Raw genomic sequence first — 26219 nt, 5'->3', positions numbered from 1 at the left:
AAAAAACCTGGGCTTCATGTAAGAGAGATGGAACATCTCTGCTTTGAGAGTCAGCTGTGTGTTACCCTAATACCTTCAAAGCACCACACTTCAAACCATATTAACTTCTATTACACCACTTAATTAAAAAAAAAAAAAACACACAGAAGATTTCAAAATTTAGTGGCATGAGGTCCATGTCTACCATAATCCCCACTTGTCATATCTTTAGAATTCAAATACAGACATTACATGAACATAGCATATTACCATCTAATTTTATTCACAAATTATTGTGACGATCTAGGGAGACAACTTATGAAAAGAGCTTAAAATAGAGCCAGTTCACACTGAGCTTTCAATAAATGTGACCTATAATTACATATGGACGATGATAAAGAAGAAAAGGCTCCCTGGTGATAAAAAGAGAATATTGGTTGGGGGCACCTGGGTGGCTCAGCTGGTTAAGCATCTGACTCTTGATTTCAGCTCAGGCAATTGCACAATTTGTGAGATGGAGCCCCTTGTAGGGGCTCCGGGTTTTGTCTCCTTCTCCCCGTGTCCCCCCCCTGCTTGTACTGTCTCTCTCTCCCTCTGCCACTCTACTGTGCCCGCGTACACACTCTATCAAAATAAACAAATCTTTAAAAAAAATTAAAATAATCCACAAAGTCAAAACAGGAACTAAATGGTTAAAATACATATATATACACAACAATGGAAAAACACCTAAAGTTTTAAAATTGACTCAATTTTATGGGGCGCCTGGGTGGCTTAGTCGGTTAAGCGTCTGACTTTTGCTTGGGTCATGATCTCGCGGTTCGTGGGTTTGAGCCCTGCGTCGGGCTCTGTGCTGACTGCCAGCTCAGAGCCTGGAGACTGTTTCAGAGTCTGTATCTCCCTCTCTCTCTCTGGCCCTCCCCTGCTCACGCTGTCTCTCTCTTTCCTAGAAATAAAAATTAAAAATAAAATAAAATAAAATAAAATCGACTCAATTTTCATAATTGGGCAAGGCAGGCAATATGGAAAAAAACCAGGCCAGATATTCACTGAGCCTTAAATCTCTATACACAGAGGCCACTCCATCAAGTTATCAACACTCAACTCAGAACATAAAACTGATTCCTTGTCAAGAGGGCTGAGGAGGAGAACAAGCTCACTGGCTTTCCTGCCACAAACCAGATGGCCAGTGAGGACAGACACTGAAGCCAAGATCTCAAGGAGGACAAGGCCAGAGAACGGGGCCCACCAGAAACAGGGCTCGGTGGGGGACGTGTGGACTCTAACTTCAGCTCTTCAGGCAGTTCAAGTGTTTTTAAAAGTCGGACAGGACCCGAACAGCCATCTAAGACACTGTTCTGATGAGAGTCCCAGTTAACATGCTCTACAGTTTGCCCCGGCAGAACCTTTATGAGCAGACTGTACCTTCACAACTGCAAGCTCAGATAAGACACCTGTCCACCTCCACTCGACAGTGACACTCACTACTGGCCTCGGCATGAACCCCCCACTGCTCATGACCTCATCGGAATAATCTTAAATTGCTTAAATGCCACCCTATGTAACGCCACAATCCTGTTCTCTTCAATGTCCTAAAGACCAATATGCCATCTTGAGAAGAAATGATGGAAGAAGACTGCTAGATTCAAAACCTCTTCAAGACCAAGCCCCAAATCTGGGATTCAAGCCTCCAGCCCAGTTCAGCCCAGAATCCCATTCAACCAGTAGTTTTCATATGGGCTTTATTAGAACATCTCCAGATCGCTCTACAAAGAGTGAGAGGCTGTGCGATGTGGCGCTGGGATACGCAGGCCCCCGGTTCTCCCCCTTAGTGCCCAAGTGGTCTTCGGCACGTTACTTAGCTTCTCTGTGAACCTTCCCTCGTCAATAACACGGGGATAACAGTATCTATCTGGTCGTTGTGGCAATTAAATAAATGAATATACACAGAGTGCTTAGAACAGCACCTGGTGGTAACACAAGTCGGTGGTTTATTATACTGCTGTCCTTTACCATTACTGTCATCATCACGAAAAGCACAGAGCTAAAGAGACCATATTTTAAGTTGTTTCTACTCTATCCTGTCGAGGTTCTGGCCCTTAAATGTCTTTTAGGATCATATGGAGGCCCTGCAAGGCGTCACCACATTCTGCTTCACAACAGAATACCAGCCTGGATCTGAGCCCAGCTCCTCCCCAGCCACTACTCAGCCAGGACACAGAGCAGCAACTTGTTAAATACCGTACGTGTAACTAAAGAAAAGCGGATCCTGTTTTCTCTTAAAACAAAAAGAGCTTCCTTAGGACTTGTAATTAGATTCTGTTTTTGCCTTAACATCTTCCAGTTTGAGGGGAGGATCCTGCCCCCAGGAGAAGTCACCATGCCCTCCCTGCCTTGACACAGATTCACACATGCACAAAAGGGCAGATTATCATAACGTCATTTCTGCCAAGGCCTGATTCTCAATCTCACTGTGGCTCAGAAATTGGTTTCTTTCCTCTTCAAGTTTCCTGGGAAGAGAACAAAACGTAAGAACAGGTCGGTGGGTGCGACCGCGTCAAGGCAGGAGATGCCAACACAAAAGCCCCCTTCACCAGCAAATCGGTGAACTCCTTTCTGGAATCTCCCCCCAGGCTCTTTTCAAGTTCCTGCGCCAGGAGTTCCAGACCCAGCTCCAGTAGAGGTCAAGGTCCCACCACAGCTGACCACACTCTAACGGCTGCCCGGCTGTCAGCCACCCTTACAGACTCTCTGGTCATAACCCTGGAGGCCACAGCCCCTCGGAAAAAACATGGGTCCCTGTATGTATAGAGGACATCCTACTTTGAGTTGGGAAAAGGTTTTCTTTTAAACTTGAATAATTAAAATATCCAGAGTTCTGCCAAATCAGAAAGAAACCCCAGAAACACTTTCCCTCTTATTGAGGTCAACAATAAAGGTAGCCTGGATTGACTGGAATTCCCTTCCGGTCCCACTACACAAACGCATTCATCCCACGTCCCCTAAACGAGGAGGGCCAGGAGCCAGTCCCCCAGTGGCCACTACAGGAACCATGCAATTCCACTCCCCCATGATGAGAATGGAGCCATGTTCTCTTACGAAAAATGTCGTCCCTATTCCCCCTCCCATTTTTCATGAATGGCGATTTATCTCGTTGCACCAGCTGTATTTCCATACTAATTCTTCCCAAGTCTTTTCATCCACATGTAAATTTCAATTCTGAAACCACAAGTGGGATTCTAAGAGCAACACAGCATTAGTAAATTTAGAAATTTGCTCTTATCTTAATGAAAAACATGGTCTCCCCAAGTACGCAGAAGTGGAAGGGGGAAACACTCTTATTGGGTCGCCTTTTTCTGACAGCCAAACACTGAACCAAAGTACTCCAGACTGAAGGGAAAACACACCTAAAGGCATCCCAATTACAATACATACATGAGGGGAACAGACTCAACAACCAACAATTAAAAAAAAAAAAAAAATCTCCTGGCCAAGTAGTTTTCTAGACATTACCTAAGTTTCCAAACTAACAAAAAGCTGCACCTCTTTACTGAGGCTCAACTAATAATAATTAACTTTGATGCATCCGTCTCAGCCAAGAACACTAAGCTGAATTTATAATTTATTCCATCAATGTGCGAGAGGGCTTCTCCAGATTCTATTCTGCTCAACTCTGAAGCTTACAACAAAGCAGCCAGGCACATATTTGAAGTGAGAATGGGGGACAAATCAAAACCTAAATGTGAAATTACACACACTTCAGAGATCCTCCTCTAACATTTCTCTGTAGATTTTTAAGGAGATGAAAGCGGGCGGGGAGGAGGTGGGGAGTACATCTTAATTAGAACCCTGGAGACTGGCTCTCTAACGACGACCTAGTTCCCAAATAATTTTTCACGTAAACCTTCCAAACCTGGAGCAGACAAGCAATCAGTGGGCATGGATGTGTCAGAACAGTTCACCCACACCCAGCGGCCTCTCCAGGAAAAGCATGTGATTCGGTGAGAGATTATCAGATGAGTCAAATGACCATCACCCCCACACCGCAATTACACGTTACCTCCCTGCAAAGCCAATTAGCAAAATATGTACAAAATGCAGAGCTGGTGGGAACATACATCTGGCTACATATTTTAGGTAGTTCATAGAATTTCTAGTTACACACACACACACACAAACCCCCTACTTTTCAGGGAATGCTTCATATTTAAGCAGATTTTTTAAGTAAAAGGATCATAAAAATAGCAACGAAATTCAGATTGCTGATTTATGTTCTCTATGAAACGACTACAAATGATACACATACCTGGCAATGCTTAAGTAGGTAAAATACCACAAAAATTTAATTGATATTAACCCACCAACATTATGATGGAGTCAAAGGCAGGAGGCCAACAGTGAAGGGGGCAAATTGTTGGTCCCACACAGGCCCTTGTCAGCTAGTCCAGTGTGACAAGGAGAGAAAAGTAACAGCATGGCAGAAACAGGCGACAAACAGCGTCTGGAGTTCTAGAAGGTGCTATTAAACCTGACCGAGCCAGGCCATCTCCAGCTCACACTGAGTGTTACTAGGGTCGTGTTCTATGGAGTCCTCACTTGTGTTCCCAAACTGCCCCTACTTTTCTTCTTCTGAAAGGCACCGCTCCATACTCTCGACCTGCACTGGGAATTAGTTAGACAAACCCCAAATAAAGAAGGAACATACCTAATTTAAGAATTTTTACTGCAAAAACATATTGACTTTTCCCGAAGGAATTCTACACTGTGATACCAACGGTCTTGCCAGGATTCTCTACAATAACTTGGGCTGATAATTCTACTGCCAAAAGCACATCTCGTAATGTACACCAGGCCAATGTGTAAATACTACTATATCACTTTGATTCATTTCCAAAAAACACAGAAACATTAATCTACTGTACATTAAATATTTTTTTCTGTAAAGCCAAGGACTACAGAACAGATGACTGATAAATTTCCAACTTTCCTCTCACTTTCTAATCTCAGCATTTACACAGATGCACAAGTTTCTTACACACTTACCAACCCCACTGCCCACAGTCCCAATTCATCCCCTGGCCCCCCCACTGAGTTACCACCGGAGAAGTCTAGCACTGCCACTGCCCATTCAGCTCTGAAAACGACTCTAAGTTTCAGAACTCTGCCTTGTTTGGTTGGTGGTTTCCTTTTCTCTTTCTTGGTAGTAAGAATATCCCGATCTCTTACTTTTAAAAGCAAAAAAACGAAACAAAACAAAACCCAGTTTCTAAATGAGTCTTTTAAAAGCAACAATAAAAATACTCTTTTCACGTGAAAGAAAACCCCAAAAGGCAGTGCTCATATAATTTAAGACTTGAGGGCATGTAAATTAAGATTTGGGTTCTATTTTTTGTCTCAACTTTAACTTGTAACAACTTTTTATAGTCTTTCAAAAGCTATTTTAGAAAAGTTAAAAAAAAAAAAGTAGGAACAACTGTCCTTAGGAAATGCACAAACATATTCATTGTTTTGGGTTCAGTTCTTAAATTTTGGGTACTCTTAGGGGTGCCTGGGTGGCTCAGTTGGTTGAGCGTCCGACTTTCGCTTAGGTCGTGATCTTGCGGTTCGTGGGTTCGAGCCCCGCATCAGGCTCTGTGCTGACTGCCAGCTCAGAGCCTGGAGCCTGTTTCAGAGTCTGTGACTCCTTCTCTCTCTGACCCCCCCCTGCTCACGCTGTCTCTCTCTCTCTCTCCTAGAAATAAATAAAACATTTAAAAAAAAAAATTTGGGGTACTCTTCATGTTGACACCATGTACCTGACTATCTGAATACTGGAGTATGGCTGGATATACACATATGTATCTACAGATAAAAGATGAACGACTAGAACAGCACAACCAACAGCAGTCGGTAAACTATTATTTAACAATCTGGCTCTGGCTGCCACCTTGCATCCCAGGGGTGTGCGCTTCATCTCGGCGGGTCTGCCTGAGACCCCGAGTGTCAACGCCGTGTGCTCCATTTCTACTCTGACAAAATGAAAAGGCACTATCAGGAAGCAGGAGAAAATGTCACACCGCGAGCTCACATGCGCAGTGGGGCGGAAGGAACCACTCCCCGGAAGGCAGACAGTGGTTCACAGCTTGGCAATGGCAGCTGATAGAAACCTCAGTTCTCCTTAAAGCAGTCAGGGGTCCGCAAGATCTCTGGCAGGGAAGAGGGAAGTAAGTTCACAAACCAAGGAGCCGGGATCCACTTCCACAGCACTCAAGTGCAGGCATCCGGGCAGCGAACCCTTTCCCCATCACAGACCAAGCAGCCCACAGAAGCGCTCGCTACCCAGGATCTTGAACCAACGTGGGGTGAACTGTCTGACTAGTTCAAGACCACCAGCCACAGCTCTGCCCACACAATCCATGGATGGACAAGCACCACTTGCTACCGGGCAGAAAGAGGATGATGGAGTTCCAGATCCTGTGCAAAATGTTGATGAAGCTTCTAAGAATGAAGCCAATTGAACTGAGGCAACGTCTGAGGAAGACAGATATTGCCAAAGTTGGGGGGGGGGGTGCTGGGGGCTATTTTATATTATGACTGCTTTTCAAAATGTTGTTCATGGGTCTGAAAAAACCTAGATCTCTAATATTTTTAAGCCCCAGCCCCTTGGACAGCACAGCTCTTTACAATTTTTGCTTAGACACAATTCATTCTTTGCAGCTAATTAAGCTCAAGAAGCCTCAGAATGAAGTCTGAAACAAGGTTAATAGAGTTCTTCGCCCAGTATATGGTTTCAGTTTTTATTTCATGGACACAGATTTGTACACAGAAAGCAAAGTTGTTTATAGACAGCTAATCATGGCATGTGGCTGGTAATCTTTGATGAAATTGGATTAAAGATTCTAAATGCCAGCATGATGTAAAAATAAAATAAAAATATGGTATTTTATTGTGTAAATATACTGGAATTAAAAAATAAAAAATTTGTAAGATCTAGAAACTAATGAAAAATTTCATAATTAAAAAAATCTGGTATTTTAGAGGAATGGATACACCCAACACACGCTAGTGGTAAACAACTTATTTACAAAAAGAATCCCCGGAATAAACAAAAGTACATTAAAAATAGGACACCCTCTAAAGTAACTTTTTCCAGGACAATAATTGTTTCTTGTACTTTATACACATTAGATGTAGGCCTGGTTTGTGGGGTGGGTATTAAATAATTTATTTGTAGCATTCTGAATATAAACTTAAAATTTCAGTGTAATAAGAAAAACATGTTTTTTAGAATGGATATATTCACAAAAGAGGTATCAATGAGATTAAAAAATGAACTGAACCCCCATTTATGACAGTTTATCGAACCCCGTGATTACCCAGTTTCCTTCTAATTCCACTACCATTCCCAGAAGGCAGGACATTCATTTTAATAATGTGACACTCATCAAAATAATCATTCATTTGCTTGTTCATTCTGTTAACAATTAATGAGCAGCTTCTGTACGTCTAGTACTATACCCAGTACTTCTTGCTAGGGCTGAGGACAAAAAAATGCTTGAGCTAAATAAAAGCCTGTCCTGAAAGGTGGTTTTTGGTTAAACTATGTCCCCCAAAATCCATACACTCAAGCCCTAATCCCCAATACCTCAGAATACGACTGACTTGGAGATAAATAAATTGAGGTCATCAGGATGGTCCCTAATCCAATATGAGTGATAAATATAAAAAGAGGTTAGGACACAGACATTCACAGAGAAGATGGTGTGAAAACACAGAGAGAAGACAGGCATCTACAAGCCAAGGAGAAAGGACTCAGAAAAAAACCTACCATTGCCAACACCTCCAACCTTGACTTCTGGCCTCCAGAATTGTGAACACATCAATGTCTGTGGCTGAAACCACCCAGTCTGTGTCCTTTGCTACGGCAGCCCTTAGAGGCTCACACACTCCATCAGGGGACATGGACATGAAACTGTAGTATCTAAGAAGAGCAGCTAACTTAGAGATATGCACGAAGCACAGAGCAATACAGACTATAGCATCATCCACTGGCTGTCCTGGATGATCTGGTTTTAGGCTCTTACTCCAGGTGGAAGAGTATCCTAACAAAGCCTTCTTACCATTTTGAAGACATTAACAGACTAACACGTGCTGGGCAGCCTTCCCATGCTATTGCACTCTATCCTCGCATAAATCTTGCAGCCATTTTGAGCTTCCCCATCACACAGAGGAAGTCAGTTTCAGTAAGATAATTAACTTGTCCAAGATCACCCAATTAACAACTCAAAGAGCCAAGTCCCTATAATTCAACACTGTACTCCCCTACATCTGCCTCTCAAACAAAACTTGGAAGAGGTGCTAAGGAAAGCAGACATGAAGGAAGTTTTAGCAGAGTATTCTCTCCGTGCACTGCACAATTTGCAGGTGAGCAATCATCTCTGAGAATCAGGCTAGGTAGAGGCAGTGGCTGTTCTAAGTCTGCAAACGTATGCGTTTTAACAGCTCTGGAACAGTGTCTCAAAGTTAGAGCAAAACCACAATGATGCTTCTGATAAAGCAGAGCACAAACTTACGGATCAGGACCCGTGGTAAAGATTTCAACTTTCTCCTGTTTTCTTACTTACTGTAGGCCACATCATTCAAGTTCCTTTGGTTCGGTACTCACAACTTCCTGCACCCGGGGATACCTCCGAGAGGACAAAAGGCATGCACGTGCACTTCCGTGTAGAGCCCCAAAGGAGGCCAATAGGGAACCGTAAAGAAGCTAGCACAGGCCAGATACTTAGTTTAGGGAAACTGGGAGGGGAGAGCAAACCAGGAGAGCAATAGTGTATTTACCTGTTTCTTCATCTATTTTGAAAACACCCACACCAGAACCATCTCTTATGGAATAGCGGATCTCCCCGTCTCTTCCTGTGTCCTCATCGTGAGCAGATACTGTCATTACTGAGGAACCAAGAGGGACATCTTCCTTCACTACGCCCTTCTCCACAAAGCTGGAAAACACTGGTGGGTGTAAGTTCTCATTCACATCAATGACCTCAACTTCAACATAGCAAGTAGAAGACAGAGAAACCGGCTTCCCTTTGTCTTTGGCCCTCACAGTGAGATTATACACTTGCTTCTTCTCAAAGTCCAACTGCTGGACAATTCTGACGGCTCCGCTGAGTTTATCCACATCAAAGTGTCCTTCTCCGTGGTCTAGCAGACTGTATCTCACTTGACTAGACTGACCTAAATCAGGATCATGGGCCTCTAACCACATGATTATGGTTCCTTCCGGAAGGTCCTCTCGAACTTTCACACGGTAATTAGGTGGAATGAACCTAGGTGGGTTGTCATTAACATCCTCTAATGATACTTTCAAAAGAACAGTGGAAAGCAACTGGGGTTCTTCCCTGGCTTGATCCCTGGCTTCAATCTTTAAGTAATGCACATGCTGTACTTCACGATCCAAAGGGGACACAATTTTGACAACTCCAGTCATGCTGTCGATGGAAAATTTATCCGTGTCTGTGAGAATAGAATAAGTCACATGTCCATTCGGCCCTAAATCTTTATCTGTGGCTTCAACCTGGATGATTTCACTATCCATCTCTTTGTCTTCACTCACTTCAACAAAATAGCTCTCCTGTAAAAACTCCGGGGCATTATCATTGGCGTCCAGAACTCTGATGTCTACAAGATGCCACGCGGCCTTCTGCGGTATACCAAGGTCAGACACTGTAACATTCAGGGTGTACTTGTCTGTTGTTTCACGGTCAAGCGGGGATAAAATTTTTAGCATTCCAGTTTCCATGTCAATTACAAAGCAACTATCCTCATTTCCTCCAGAAATGGCATAGACCAGTTTTCCATTGAAGCCAGTGTCAAGGTCAGTAGCATTCATGAAAATTATGCCAGCACCCACTGGATGGTTTTCCTTTACCTCAACACTACTAGGGAGAGTATTTCTGAACTGTGGTGCATGCGCATTGACAGAGTGGGAATCAAAGAAAACGTCCTCGAGCTCTCCCTGGTTGTGTAATTTATTTGCCTGCAGGAGTTTCTCCGCCAGCATCTTGGCGACGCCTGTCTCTTCGCACTGCAAGTGTACCGGCTTGCGACTAGCAGCCACAGTTATGTTGATGTATAACGGTGTGGCAAAATTCTCTCCATCTGTGGCCGTGATTCTCAGGCTGTGAAATGACACCTTTGTCCCTAAGCCATCCAGTAGCGACTGCTTTAGGGACAACACCCCAGAGCTGGGGTTCAGGTTGAACAAATCTAGTTCATTTCCAGCTTCAATCTGGTACCGGACCAACTGAAGTTCGTCAGCATCAATCGCAGAAACAGTAGTTATTTGCTCCCCCACGCCTAGATCCCTGGGGATTGTTCCTTCACAATTGATTTTCTCAAACAAGGGTGTGTTGTCATTCAAGTTATTGAGGGTCACCGTGGCGAGAACTTCAACTTCCCGGCGGTATGGCAAGCCCCAGTCTGACGCTCGAATCCTCAGAGTATAAACCCGAGGCATCAGCTCATAGTCCAGGTTTTCTGAAGTACTCACGGCACCAGTGAAATGGTTAATGACGAACGGCACGTGGTTTAAATTGGCAATACTGTAAGTCACGTACCCATTCTCCCCCTCGTCGGGGTCCACGGCACTCACGCTCAGGACCGTCGTACCAATGGGCACGTTCTCATCAAAAGATGCTTTGTAAGCGGTCTGGGTAAACTCAGGGGGATTGCTGTTTGCACTTAAGACTTTAACCACCACTCTGGTTGAGGCTCTTCTATCACTTGTTGTAACTTCAAATTCAAAATGGGATGCCTGCTGTCTTTTGATTGGCTCTAAAATGGAAATGAGACCAGTGTTTGGATTTAAACTGAATTTAGCTTTCCCAGGGGTACTTTTGAAAACATACCTCAAATGAGAATAACTAGGCGTGGCTTTCACCATGACCACAGGAGTATTGGAAGGAGCGAATTCGCTGACTTCTGCTCTATAAACATCCTTTTCAAACTTGACTGGCCCAGCTTTGAACTGTGGAGAAGTCACATGAATTACTTTCACAGATGAGAACTGGGGAGGGGTTCCTTTGTCTTTAGCCTGTAGTGTCAGATTGTAGCCAAAAGGATGACTGTCCCAATCAATGCCACCAACCGCCTTGACTTTATATTCTTTACTCCCTGGAGAGGACCTCACTGTTCTAAACTGCTGAAGGAGATCACCTGCCACAATGCTTAAGGAAGCTATTTCCCCATTGGGACCCTGATCACAGTCATCCACTGTTACGATCGCGTATGTTGGGTCCTTGTCTAGCTCTGACGGTGAGAGCGTCACTGCCGTTATCACAGGAGGACACCCGTTGGCCTGTTCCACATGAACCGTCAGCTTGGCCATGCTGCTGATACCACTGCTACCATACAGCTTCATCCCACGGTCCACGGCAAGAATTTCCATCTCATAGAGCTTGGTCTCTGCATAATCGAGCCGGCCAGTTAAAACTACCACACCACTGGTCGGGTGAATAGCGAACACGTCCGTTCGGTCTTTGAAACTGTAGTAAAACTCTCCGTTGGTTCCTATGTCTGCATCTGTGGCACTGACTCTGGCAATACTGGTCCTTATGGCCGTGTTTTCAGGTAACGAGACACTGTATGAGGTGGGAGAGAACAGCGGCCTCAAGTCATTTGTATCCAGCACTTGCACCCTGACCTGTGCTCGTGCTTCAGCATTAGTGTTCTTTTCAACTGCTTTGACTATCAATGTGTAATGGTCTTTTACTTCTCTATTAAGAATAGCTGTATTTCCTCCTTTGGTCCTTATTCTTATGAAGCAGAAGTCTCCAAGAACATACTCTTCAGCTTTGAAAAGGTTTTCGTTGTCCCCGGAGATAATTTTGTACCTTAACTCCCACAGTGGATTCGTGAGGTGAATACCCATCTTCACGGGGTGGCCCACGTAGGTTTTAGCGGCAGAGTTTTCGTGCACGGTGACATTGTACTGGAAATGTGTGAACTGGAGAGGAGTCTGCTCAGCTGTCTGGCTTCCGTCACCGTCTCCAAAGTGCTGGAGGAGCAGGAGGAGGAGCAAGGCCAGGGGTCTCCCCATCGCTTAATGCTCAGGAGCCTACAACACAAGAAGGAAATAAGGACTGTGACCTTGAAGAAATGAAACGAACAAGGCAAAGTAAACTGGTTTGGGGAGTTTTAGGCTTTACACTTTAATAAGGTATCGTACACCTGTATGAAATATGAATATGTGCAATAGTCTTCAGATTTTTTTTTTCTGTCTTCCACGTACCAATACCTCTAACACGTCTAGAATTACCAAGTTAAGGAACAATCTTTTTCTCGTACTTTGAGGACTCCAGAATCAGAAGGAGCTTCAGATGAAAGACTCCTGCCAACCACACGTAACAACAAAGTGGAATTGTTCTACCTGATTCTTTAAGGCAAATGTAACCAACTGTTACAATGGGAGATAAGGAACAGGGTTTAGGTTTACTTCTATACAATAAATGAAATGCCCCAAAGCTCACAGTTAATGCCACTACGGTGTCCCAAGCACAGGAAGCTTTGAAGAACTGATCTAGAGCATCAACAGAAACCTGGAAGTTGGTCTCAGGGCCTCCCATAATGACACGGGGTAATCCATCTCAACGTTATCCGGAAACTATTCCTTTAGAAGAATAATTTAGTTGACTTCTTACAAAATGTTAAGGGTTTACTGTCTCACTTAGCATTCTGTAACTAATTAAAGGTATTAAAATAACTACAGAATCATTATATCATTTTGATACTGAAGTCACTTCTAAACCAACACGAGTCAAGAGAGCCCACTTACAAATGGGAAGCCAGCAGCCCAATGTGAAACAGAAGTTTTCCTACATCAGCAAAGCCCATCTTACCGACCACATCAACGTTTTATCACCACTGCAGTCATCAACCAGTGTTCACAACCAAACATAACACACACACACACACCCCCCACAGCTACAGCATCCAAGCTGACACACGGAGAGAGACCCAACAAGGCAACAAGGTAGTCGGCCCAGCGGGAAGGTCAGAGGGGAAAGGGCAAGGCAAGGGGGCATTTGAGCAAGGGTTCAGTCCGCTGGGCTGACCTGCCAGGTGAGCAAGACAATTACTTTCAGACCAACTGCTCCCCTAAATGCCAACAAATTCACCTTGCGTATCAATGGAGCCTCACAAAACACCCCAGCACTCTCATGAGGATAGCACTGCACCCTCAAACGAATACTCACAGAATGGGAGCCCCACCCAAAGGTGAAAGCAGCTACAGATTGGAGGGCTGGTTTAAGGGCCGGTGGGGACTCGCAAGGCAGCATTAATTTACAGTATCTTAGCTGTGCTCTGTCAGTCATTTCATTTGCGAAAAAAAGAAAAGCCCTCACGTGCACAACTGATACTGATACTGATAACTGATACTGAGTCATTTTCCAGGGGGGCCCCCTAACTTGTGCCTTAGCCATCACTCCATCTCCTCGGCACCTCAGGTCAGGAGTCTATAAAGACTTCTGGCCTCCAGGAGAGCAGTAAGCATTTCAACAAAATAAGAGAACAGTTTTCTCCCAAAACGATGTGGCCAACAGTTCTAATATTCAGGGAAATCTGAATGATATAATGACCCAGCTACGTTATCAAAACCAGGGAAGACTTCAATTCAACCTGCGGGTATTGGGAACCTACTTCAGGACAGACTGTGTAAGGTGTATGGAACTAAAGACTATTTCCTGATCCTGAGGCATTTACAAACTAGGATCTACAGAGAGAAAATGCTTTAAATAACACTTAAAGAGCTCCTGTGCAACAAGCATGGTTTTTGATTTCAGAAGACCTGTTACTGCTATCCGCTCTACAACAAAGTATTATGCCAGGATTCTGTTGTAAACATTTAAAATATGTTTGCTTAATTCTACATCAAAAATATTATGCAGCCAATAAAAAGAATAAGACAGCACTCTATACGCTGCTACATAGAGACGTCCAGATTTGTTAAACAGAAAAATTAAACTGATCCCATATATGTTTGTAAATAAAAGGGGGGGAGGGAGATGAATTGTTTGCCCAGTACATGAATGTGTGAAAATTGACAGAAACATTCTGGACAAATTAAAAAAAAAAAAATCAACTGTCAACAGTGGTGATTTGTGGAGAACAGGCAGCTGGATGAAGGTTCATGCTTGATTTCCAGCATTCCATCTGAATATTTTAGCATAGGTGTTGGTCATCTGTCTCAATCATTCACTCCTTTCATCAATTATTGGACTCATTCAATGAATATTTAATGTTATGTGCTAGGAATAGTTCTACACATTGGGGATACAAAAATGAGCCAAACGAGCAACAAATCCTCAAGGAAGACCTATTTTCTGGTGAGAAACAAGCAAAGAGTATATCACATGCTGCTGAGTAGGCACTTAGGAGAAAAATAAAGAGGCAAGAGACTGTGGTCAGGAACCTGAGGGAAAAGAGAAAGCTAAATTCAAAAGGCCCAGGGAGCGCCTGGGTGGCTCAGTGGGTTAGGCATGCATCTCTTGAGTTCTGCTCAAGTCAAGATCTCAAGATTCATGGGTTCCAGTCCCACATCAGGGTCTCTGCTGTGAGCACAGAGCCTGCTTGGGATCTTCCGTCTTGCTATCTCTCCGCCTCTCCCCCTTACTCTCTTTCTCAAAAATAAATACATACATATATACGTGCATCAATTCAAAGGGCCCAGAGTGCATTTTAGGATGTCCGGTGTCATCCTGGTCTCTATCAACTCAAAGCCTATTGTAGCTCCTCCATCTCACTTCTATACTCCCTCCCCCACCCTCTCCCCCCCAAAAAAGTTTCCAATGTTCCCTGGGGGCTCAGAATCATGTACAGAGGTGCTAGTTAGAGAAATAACAGAGACCACTGTGGCTGGAGCACAGTGGGTAATGGGGAGAGAGCACTAAGGGAGATTTTTTTAATATAAATTTTAAACTTTAGAATCATTTTAGATTTACTGAAAAGTTATGAAGATAGTCTCCCCTGGTATAACGTCTCCCATTATTATGGAGCACTCGCCACAACTAATAAACTAGAGAGGAACAGGATCAAGGGACTAAGATGAAGAGTTCTGGAAAGTTAGGGTGGAAATGCCCACTGTCACCGAAGTAATGATTCTGAGGGGGCAGGGAGGCGTGTGGGAGAGGTCCGGCCTGGAGACATAAATGTGAGAGTTGCCTGAATATCCAGAGCACGCTACTTAAACCACAGAACTGAAGGAGATCCTCCAGGGACAGAGCACAGCTAGAGAAGAAAAAACCAAGCACAGAGCCCTGATGCCCCCCACCCGATATTTGGATGGAGGGAAGAAGAGGAGAACCAGCACAGGTGACCAGACAGCAGTCAGTCACCGACACAGAATTAAGAAACAGTGGTGTAAAGACAGGATGGGCCCATCAAGCTTTCTGAACGTCTGAAGCCTCACATTAGAACTTGGCGATGACGAATACATACTGGCCGGGACCATGCTGCTGCACACACTGCGGGGCGGTCCTGGACACCCCCGACCCTCGCAACCCCACGCACGGAAAAGGCCCAACACGTCACATCACTTTAACTGTTCCCTCCCCAGCGCGTCTCGGCCTCGCGGCAGGGCCACAGGCTCTGCCGCCGCCACCCTGCTCTTCGAGCTGCATCCTCCACACCTGATCACCTATCTCAACCCCACCCGCTGGCTCTTCTAAGGCAAAACGTGAAGCTGGATCACCCCTGCTGGACCACCCTCAACAGACACCTTTCAAAGCCTGGAATTTACCCTGCAAACCAGGCTAACAGAATGCCACTCTGATCGGGATCAATTACTAAGGGCAATCTTTTTAATAAGAAAACAAAAAAAAATCCACGGGGCGCCTGGGTGGCTCAGTTGGTTAAGTGTCCAACTCAATTTTGGCTTCAGTCATGATCTCACAGTTTGTGAGATAGGGTCCCACGCAGGGCTCTGCATTAATAGCATGGAGCCTGCTTGAGATTCTCTCTCTCCCTCTCTCTCTGCCCCTCCCCTTGCTCACTCTTGTTCTCTCTCTCTCCTACTCTCTCAAAATAAATAAATGTTTTAAAAACAAAAGAAAAAATCCACTTTTTAGGAGGTGTTGTTAACCTTCAGTAACGTAACCTAGAATCATAGACTCAGATCCCACTATGAAATGTATGATAAAAAAGCAGTAGCTTTACAAACAGTAAAGCTGAAGTGGGGGGGGGGTGGGGGGAGATACGAATACCATTTCTACTGAAAAGTACATTACCAAGAGTTCATGCTGATGAAAATTAAACTCCAGAAATGATTTTAGCCAAAGGCTACACTCTGATATTTAGAAGGTGATCATACTACTTCAGCTCAGAGTAATTTAGGATTTCTTCTGTGCATTTTGCAAAGTGAAAACCAAGAATGTTTATTTAGTTCAGCCTGTAGAGAAAAGAGCCTCAGGTCCAAAGTTGAAATATCTTTAGTATAGATTTCTGAAAATCCATAAATAAGAGAGAAAAATAATTTTTCTAGTAGAAATCAGATATTAACATGGTCATATTTCTTCATTAGGGAGACCTTCACATAAAGCGTTCCAAGTCAATTACTATGACTGCGCATTCTTCACAAAACAGAACACAGCCCGAGTGCTGAGAACAAAACTGCATGAATGCATATATTTAGATCGAAAGCTGAAGATTCAGAAACGTTGCATAAGCTTCCGAGACAGGACCAGGTGGGACACAGCATCACAGATGCATAAAATCTACTAAATGTTGTGAATGCATTATTTAGAGCTCCCACGCCATCAGCCCTCCATGCAAAGGCAAAGAGTAAACAGTATCAATTCTACCTATGATGATAAAAACACACAACACTCACAGTCAGAATGCTGTGCTCTCCCTCGGCATGCCCTCCCACATGCTCCCATTTTGTATCAGCAGCAGTGAGAGCAGTCACTAGAGTTGAACTTATTACTGAAATTCAGAGCTTAATGTTCAGTTTGAATAGTGCCACATTTTAAAAGCATTTTTGAAGATATTTAAACTGCAGGGAAGATAACCACATTTTCGAACAAAGATGTCACAAAAAAGCCAGTATGAAATGTAAATGACTCTTGTGTTTTAAAAATATTGTATATTAAATGTTTAATGGTCTCTAACATCAACAGAAGTCGAGAGAGAGAGAGAGAGAGAGTGAGAGATTGTATCTTACTAAGAAAGCCTGTTTGTCATTCAGGTATTACTCACTCACAGCTTCCAGATAACATTTACAAAATGGAAAAAAGTCATTTTCCTAATAAATTATAACAGCCATGAGCAGTACTTAAAAGTTTTTACTGTTACACCGAAAACTTAAATGGGTGGCTCTTCTTTATTGTCTCGGTGGATAGCAAATCTTTCTACACCAGGTTCAGACATCTGTCAGTAAAAACAGGGGCGGAGGGGCCAGCTGGGAACCCAGACTGAAACGCAGCCCGAGGCTTGGGGAGCCTCCCAGAACTAACCGCTCCTGTTGTTAATTCTGACGGGGACCACGCTGGGTCTGATCACTCCGACACCAACTTGATTTAAGCATGGCCTTCAAGGATCAACAATCATTCCCATTTAACTCAGAGCAGTCTTCAAACCAAAACAGGGCAGTGGGAACTCCAAACGTCTCCCCTCAGCACGCTGTAACTCTTTCCTAGCACTTAAAAACCTGCAGAGGGTTGGAGAGTTCCTCGTTTTTAAGCAGCCTCCATATAAAATCTGCTATGTAATTTACCTGGTATATGAACCTATGAAACACATCTGTGGGCATCTTAAAAGGGCTGTCTCTGGTTGTTTTGTGCTATTGTGACATAAAGACAAGAAGAACAAGGGATGTGTACACACTTCTGGCTGGGCCTACGACCCATGGGACACTCGCTCTTCTCTCCTCATTTTACAGACCAGACATGACCATTACTTATTACTCACCCTCCAACCCCTTTCTGCTCACCCATGCTCTAGGGCAATCGTCGCTCACCCAGAAGTTCCATAAACACAGTTTACCTCGTGTGATGTAAGATCAGCGCACCTAATGTACTTTTTCTCTGCAAACAGATATCACTTAAATGTCATTTTGGCAGAGTAGCCATTAAATAACCCCAGCCACTTCCTCCACTCCCAAATTAGTAAAGCTTTACTACTGGCCAAATTATGAGGATGGTTATGTTTAGGTACACATGCAGATACTTCACTAAACAATGGATCAGGAAGGTGAAGGTTCCCTGTTAAAAAAAAAAAGGAAGAAGAAGAAAGGAAAGAGAAAGAAAAGTCATCATGTAGAAAGTCCCTCTTCTTCCTCTCCTTAAAATGCTCTTTTCCCCTATTTGCTCTTCTTCGCACCTTTCAGAAGACATGGGACCCAGCCGAGCTACAAATAAAGCGGCTCATGATGCCATAAAATGCTGCCTCTTCTGCAGCTCTTCCCTGAAGTATCACTCCCTCTCAAACATCCCGTGACCGGCCCTTTCTGCAGGACCTACAAAGCACACACACATTTGTCTCTACTTAAAAATAAACTGCATTCAAAGCTTCATCTCCTTCAAACTCACACCCTACGTTTCTCTCTCCCGTACAGGCAGAGACTTCTAAGAAAGTACTTGCTCAGGGCTACCCTGAGTTTCGTCTCCATCAACTGCTCTATAAGAACTCACATCCATCCTGGCAACAGACACAGCTTCTTCTGGTGTCACAAGTCAGTGTCACATCAGAGGACTTTTTCTCAGCCCTCCCTGAATCAATGTCACCTGTGACACCACTCACAAGGTCCTTGTGTCCTTTACTTGTCACAGACTGCCTAAATCCTGGTCAATCCATAACACGTAAAGGATGAATGACACTAAGTTTTCCGGATTCTCTTCAATCGTACGGGAGCACTTCGGAATCCCACATTCCAGCCTTACCCTCCCCCAAGTGAGGGAACACGCCTCCTGAGATGCCATCAGACCTGCCCCACAGCCTTTCCCCAGCTCCCCCCACCACATGCCAGCCATTCCACTGTATTATCCTACTGTGCATCTCCGACCACTGAACAGGTTCACTGCTTCCCAAATCACTCAGGCTTGCGACCTAAGAAACCAATTAAGAAAGAAGGGACTGGGCAGGCATACTTTTGTCCCTAAGTCAATTGTGTGAATTCGTGGAAGTTACCTCATGATTGGATTCCATTTCTTTATTTGAAAAACTAGAGATGATACTAAAATCTTTACAGCCTCCAACCCTCCAGAGAGATCCTTCTCTCCTCCCCAACCTCCCCTACCACTTCCCTCTCACACTCATCCATACACTGATCTTTTATTTCGGACTACCAAACCTCCGTATCTAAAGTTATTGAGAGTGTGGGCAATTTTTACTCTCAATTTCTGAAAAGTATTCCCTTTCCATTTCTGCTGTCATCTAGTTCCTATTTGTATTTGCTCAGGCACAGCATTTGACAGCTTTCAAAGCAGTATTCCTGAATTCTAACCCCCTCCCCCCACTATTTGGCCCATCTACCACGATCAGATTAATCTCATCAAAACTTCTTTGCAATATTAGTCCCTAGTTTGAAAATACTCCGTGTTTCCCCTTAGCCTGCTGATTGAGTATATTCTTCTTAGACTTGTATTAAAGACTTCTGATCATTTTATCTCCACCTCCTTTCCTAACTGAATCTCCCAACAGTACTATTTCAAACCAAAAAGGTACACTTACTTCCCACAGGCTGGAAACCACCAAGCTGTCCAGAGCAGATCTCGCCACCTAGTGGTGAGGCTCCAAACTTGTAAGATCTCCATCTCTTGCCTTTTAAAAAGGTATAGATTTTAGTTTCCCTGCCCGTCACTCCTCACATACAAGTTAGTTATTTTCACCTCTCTTCTACATTTCTTTATTTCCGTCCCTTCTTAACACCTGCCCCATAAAAACCTGTCCTCCCTGTCTATAACCCAACAAGCCTAGAACATAGACTTTCTATGTTCTACTTGCACAAAGGAAAAAAAAAGTCGTAGGTCATGGGAAAACAGGATTAAACAGGCACCGATGATAAATCAACCAACCCTTTCCCTAAAGATAACATGGTATGCATACCGCAAATCATGTCACAACTAAGGTTTCGACAATTTGCTTTATGCGTGTCATTTCCTCTCCTTAAATTATCCCCTCCTGATTCACTCTTCCCTCAGAACTCACCCTATCCTAACAGCCACCTACCTGCCCGTGCCCAACTCACTGAAGTGCTAGGATGAACTCCCCTTCTCTTACAGCACTGGATATAACTGACTTTATTTGTCCTTCTCTCTCATTGTGCTGGGAAGAAAGGAAACGCAATTTGCTCACACTGTGTTCCGTGTGCAGCCCAATGTCTGGCAAAGAGGAGATGCAGAGTGGCTGAGTTTATGAATGGGCAGATGGGTGAGGATGGAGTACGGAAGGCAGGACTCAAGCAGGGGAGGAGGGAGGGCTAACATGCTAAAATACACATCCGTCCTCCTGAAATTAACAGAAGACACAGGTGCAACCATCAGGCCAGTAATGACAGTGTGGACGGCTGCCCTGGAGATGGCTCTGATTTCTAGCAGTTGAGCAACAGGGTCATCACCCCCCTTGAAATGCTTCCAAATCGGCTGTAGGGGATGCCGGATCAGTTTCCGTGGTGCAGAGCTTCTTTGGAAGCTCTATGCCCGAATACTCTACAAAGGATTAAATACTGCCTGGTTTTCCTAAATTGTCTGTAAAAAGACATTTAACTCTAGATTCCTCTCTGCACATATAATAAACTTTTGGAATTAAGAATTTTGGCAATGTACTTAAATCTGAGACCTAAAGGTAAGTTTAAGTTTTCAAAAACTTTAAAATGCGAAATATACAGATTCGTCATCTGATTGAGTATGTTTTGAAATCAGAAAAGAAAATGACAACTTTCTGACCTTAAATGAATTACCTGAAACACTCATTTCAAAAACTTCTTTCCAGTGCCTAAGGATAAACTAACACTTGCAAATTGACCAATTAAGTGAGACAAAAAATAGTCTGGTTTCATCATCTATATAATTTGGTCAAAAGAAAGCTTACCTACTTACTGCAATTTCCCACTCATAAAAGATTAAACAGACACCTACCCTTATGGCTTCCTGCTATTAAATCAGGTCCTCTAGGCCACAAATTAGGCCACTGAGACAACATGTAATGCACAATACTGCACTAATTTGATTCAGTGTACAGAGTCTATGTAAATATCAGCCAAACTTGGGTGGAAAGCAGGTGGTGGTAGACCTGATAAGGGAGGTTAAATAATCTGTAAGATCCCTTTCCCCTCTAACGTTCAAAGAAATAACTGCTTCTGAGGTGGCTCATGAGCTAAGTCTCAAAACACACACAAGAGGAGCAGGGGAGCCGGAGAAGGAAAACGGTGTTAGTCTGCATGTAACTTTCAGATTCCCGTCTTGGCACTTGTCCACACACGGATTAAATGATCTATTAACATGATGAGAACTCACTGGGGGTAACTTCTAGTGACCAATTAAAAGACACAAGGAATATACAGGTGGCCTAAGTGCTTTTATTAAGTCCTCTAACAATCTCCTTTCCTTTCAGAATGACAAAGAATTTGGCTCCTTTAACACATTGCTTTTTCAAGAAATGGGTACACAAATGCACACTTCACTCAAATCAAACCTTACACTGAACTTGTTAAATGCCATGTTTGGCTTCACTTAAGAGTTGGAGCATTTTTTTTAAAGTTATGTAGTGTTTTAAGTATTTTTAAATCCATCTTAAAGTTTAAAAATACAGTAAGGACAGTGAGACAGTAATTCTAATTGTAGAGCCAAAGCTTTCCTTTTAAAAGTCAAAAATAAATCCAAATTTAACCTATATAAGTGTAGGGAAAAAAACTCATTTTCATGAATAACTCTCAGAATTGGATGCGATGGGTAACCACCACACCTCTAAGAATGACACGGGAAAATATGACTATAATCTAGTTTTAACATTGTGCAGAGATCTCAACTACTGAAACCTATGTCACAAGCTACAAAGCCTTAAGAAGCTGCCTTTCTAAAAAATAAGTAAATGAAGATCATTTGCCTTTTAAATATCTTCCAGTTTTAAGAGTCTGTAAATATCCAGTAAAAGAGAGAGAGAGAAAATAAAATCTACTCTACCAAGTACCAGAGTTGTTTAACAAAAGCCACTTAAAGAAACCATACTTCAAACACATGTGCCCCCCCCAACGTTACAAGCATAAAAAATATTTAAGTTAACTCTCCTAAAGTATACAATTGCGTCCTTGTTTGCAAAGCTCTGCAATTCACATCAGTGGGAACAAAAAAAAAAAAAAATCTGAGACAACAGAAAGTTAGCTTCCCGCAAGAAAGCACTCTAAGAAAAAGCACTTAAGAATGAGGATCTCTCTTAAAAAAAAAAAAAAAAAAAAAGACCTTACAAGTTTCTCCTCCAGGAAAAAAAAAGAAACTAATCAACAGCCTATTTTGCAAATGGTTAGCCCCGCAATGTATCAATCGCACCTCGTCTATCTACATTCAACCAGTTAGTACAACCCTGCGAGCAGCGCTCCCTCGGGGCACAAAACATCTAAGGGAAACTCAGCGACTCCATTTCAAAGATCCCATCTCCTTGCCTCCTGGCCTCGCCTTTCATCTCCCCTACGCGGGGACCCTCTCGTAAACGGGAAGAATTAGCCCAGGGGCGAGATCGGTTAGGTCCTTAGCGGGCTCGAGAGTTACCCGGGCAAAGGGAGCGGAGCGCGGCGGCGAAGTTTCCGAGCTCCGGGGCGCGGCGGCTGCCCTCGCCCGCCGGCTGCCCGGCAGCCCCACGCCTGCAGACCGAGCGCGGCTGCACTCGGCTCGGTCATTACCATTCGCTCCACGTCGCAAAGTACCCCCCCCTCCCACCTCTCCGCCCCCGCATCCTCCGCCGGCCGCCCGCATCCCGGGCCGGTCCCGAACTTCCCAAGGCGGGGGGCCGGCGCCACGGCCCTACCCACCTTCCCGCCGGGCTTGCTCTCACCCCAGGTCCCAGGGCGCCGGCGGGAGCGCGCTCCTGAGCTGGACAGTGCGGGCAGAGCACCCGGGGAGCCGAACAGTCCGCCCCCAAGAAGCAGCAAGTTGCACGCCTGCCGGGCGCAGACGGCTCCGGCCCGGCCGCGCATGGGCAGCCGCGGCGCGGCGCCCCTCGCCCCCACCCGCCCTCCCGCCCCAACTTCGTGTCTAGCAAACTTACGGCAAAGTTGGCCCCAAGTGGCAGCGGCGCTCTCGGGGGCGCGCGCCTCGTCGCTTCAGCGCGCGCCCGAGCGGGGGCCGGGCCCTCCGGGAGTCCCGCTGGGCCCGCGGGTCCGCATGATGCCGCCGGCCCTGCCTCCCCGCGCCGCGCGCCCAGCTCGGAGGCCGCCGCTCGCCGTCCGCGCTCCGTGGCCGCTCGGCCAGACGCCGGCGCCTCACGCGCAGGGCGCCGGCGATATCCCTCCGCCCGCAGCCCCGCCTGCGAGCGCCGGCGCTCGTTTCTCCGGCGCGGAAACTCGATCCGACTTTCCCTGGCGGCCAGACTCGGAGCTGGCGGGGCGCGGGTCGGCGACCCCTTGCCGCCCCAGCCGCCAGCTCCTCCGGCGGAGACGAGCAAGTGCCCCCGCTGATCCAGCGACGCCCCGAGGAACGTGTGCGGCTTGCTCTAGTGCGGACGTTGGTTACGGCTAGCACACGGATTTGCGCAGGGAATTAATATGGAATGTTTCCTGCTAGGAAAGGGGAAACAGTTTAGCTTTAAAAAAAAAAAAAAGTGAGCTTCCCCCGGCTCCCTCTCCGTAGCACCTTCAGGGAATTCCTAAATCTGCATTTGAAAGCCTTGGTTCTGGGTCTGCAATTGCTTGGTGGAATTAAAATCTTCCGAAAGGTCTCAAAAGGAATGCAGTTAGATCGGATCTACTTCCTTCTGCGGTGTACACGGAGATCCAGGGAAAATGAAAGCGCTTCCTCTGCCGCTTTATGCAGAGCGGGCTAAACCCCATAACCTCCCCGACGACCCTGGTTACGAACCCCAACGCCGGCCCCTTCCGGCGGACACTCGCGACTCCCCCACGTCTGCGGGACAAAGGGCTGCGCTGCCGCCTCGTGCGCTTTCCCAGCCGGCAAGTCCGCCGCACACACTGTGAACCGAGTCTAACGCGAAACTGCGGGGTCCCTGGGGACCAGGGGGAGCCCCCGCGCTGGGCCACACGCCCGAGCGCGCGTCCCGGGGCGCGGGGCTGTGAGCGCATCCTCGGCGCGGGCTCCGCAGAGCCGACACTCCGCCGAAGCGCGGCGTGGTCCTGGGCGTGGGAAAACAGCCCACAGCGGAGGGCGGCCGTGACCTCGGAAAGTTTGTGGGATTCGAACATTTAACACTGGGAGGACAAAGAGATCCGACTTCCCCGGAACCGGTGGAGGCTACTGCAGCGGGAACTGCAAGGCACATGCGAGCGAGGGTGTCTAGGGCTAAAGAGAGACCTGCCTGGCTGAAAGTTAATGCAGCCTCTTCCTAGACCGTACTAAAGAAGGCGTTTGAAAAAATAAAGGCGTCTAGCAGGTTATGGCTGGGAAGGAAAAAGAATGCCTGCAGAATGAACGTGCTGATGCGTGGCACTAGGAGTCTGTGGTGTATTCCCTGCGGATTATTTAGACGACACAGAAATCCACACACCCAGCAAACACCATCATCCAAACCCTTGGCCATCGCCATAAATGCGCAAAGTGCTCTTGGAGTTACAGGTCGATTTCATACTTGGACACCTCGAAAATAAGAGGATCAGGTCTCCGAGCTCTACCGGGATGCGCCCCTTGCCGAATTCTAACTCTCAACAAATCACAGTCACACAAGAACCCCAACAGTTTGCTGGGGGAGGGAGGTAGAGTTGGAGGGGAAGGAAGAACGCTGAAAAGTAAAAAGACACCATCCGGTAACATAAAATCACACAATGCTATAAACGACACGAAAGAATTCCTGCACAAAACTACCATTCATTAATTAATAAGAACGCTTATTAGAGCTAAAGCATCTGTTTGGGAATCCCGATTTTCCAGGCTCACTGCGAAACCTAATTGCCCGGAAGAAGTTGCACTTTTTCGCCACAGGAACAGCCGAGAGCCAGAGATGGAGATTTCAGACCGGCGCTGCCACATTTTTCTGATCCTTTAGCCCAAACGAAACGAAACCGCGATGGCTCTTTACTACCATCGAGTTACCTTCACAAGAAAAGGAAAGGTAGTTGGAGCTTTACGTTCGTCTTTTCCGTAGTCGGCCCTCCCTAACCCTGTCCCCAAAGGCTTTTGGCAATTAGGGGAATAGGGGACGGTTCCTTTAAAAACAAAAACGCCTCCCTCCAGCCCTGCCTTTCAATCCAGTCCACCCAAGCTAGTATTTGGAGATTAGAGAATGGGCTGGAATGGGTGGTAAGTGAAGACTGGGAGCTCACGCCCACGTCCCAGGCGCGCGCGGCCAGGTCCAAGTTCGCGGTCCGCGCGGACACCAGCAGGGACCGCGCGCCTTGCCGGGTGTCCGGACTAGAGGGCGCTGCGCCACTGCGGATCACGCGGCCCCCGCTGCGCCCTCCCTGGGCACCATTTCTATAATAAGTTACATTCAAAATAATGCACAGACAGCACCGCTTTTCAAGTTCTTTTGAACACTGCTTTCTGCGTATTTTATGAATTCCAAAACCCGTGCAGACTGAGCTTTCCTTTCCGAGGCATGTACAACCAGAGGGGTGTGCAGCTCGCCAAGAACAGAGCCTGGAGGATGCACACGCTTCCCTGCACTAGCTCAGAGCCAAACACCCCCACGTAATTTCATTTACGTTTAAACTTAAATACAAAAGGCTTGCGCTGAACAAAGAACTCACCGGTCCAGCCGACTCCTTGGGTGCTGGCTTTAAAGTCCTCGGCAGCTCCGTGATCCCCACGCAATTTGGGTATTTGTTAAAAAGCTGTATGTGAAGTACCAACTTTGACTCCCTCGGATCTTCAGCATGTCCCCACCGAGAGTGCGATCCGCCGGCGCTGCCTGGACCCAGGTGACCACATGTCCGGAGGCTCCCGTCCTGGGTGGAAAGTTGGGCACCGAAAGGAGGTGAAATGAGAGTGCGCGAGGGCTGCCGAGAGGGCCGAGGAGAAGCCAAGTTTGTCAGGACATGTCCAGGCAGCGAGCCGCCGAGTTTAGGAGTTGCGGCCGGGAACTGCGGCGGATCGCTGCCTCTTTCC

At 45.7% G+C, this 26219-nt stretch overlaps 1 protein-coding gene across 3 annotated transcripts in view; it reads right to left on the bottom strand.

The window, feature by feature from the left end:
* The window catches only part of FAT1 (FAT atypical cadherin 1), a 127920-nt gene extending 101911 nt beyond the window's left edge, over positions 1 to 26009 (bottom strand). The window contains exons 1-2 of one of the 3 annotated variants that reach the window (XM_039241195.1): positions 25862 to 26009; positions 8797 to 12073 (exon numbers count right to left, since the gene is read on the bottom strand). In XM_039241195.1, the coding sequence (XP_039097126.1) occupies positions 8797 to 12055 (3259 nt within the window). In that variant the 5' untranslated portion in view covers positions 12056 to 12073; positions 25862 to 26009. Of the gene's footprint in view, positions 1 to 8796; positions 12074 to 23211; positions 23279 to 25861 lie in introns of those variants that run through there. The other 2 variants (XM_039241194.1, XM_039241196.1) reach the window with 2 other exon arrangements.
* Between the last annotated feature and the right edge of the window lie 210 nt (positions 26010 to 26219).

Source organism: Hyaena hyaena, unplaced genomic scaffold, assembly GCF_003009895.1.
Source record: "Hyaena hyaena isolate Hyena2069 unplaced genomic scaffold, ASM300989v1 scaffold_190, whole genome shotgun sequence".
In the NCBI taxonomy this organism is placed as follows: Eukaryota; Metazoa; Chordata; class Mammalia; order Carnivora; family Hyaenidae; genus Hyaena; species Hyaena hyaena.
The sequence above is the reverse complement of the archived record's forward strand: the minus strand, read 5'-3'. Positions and strand labels throughout refer to the sequence as shown.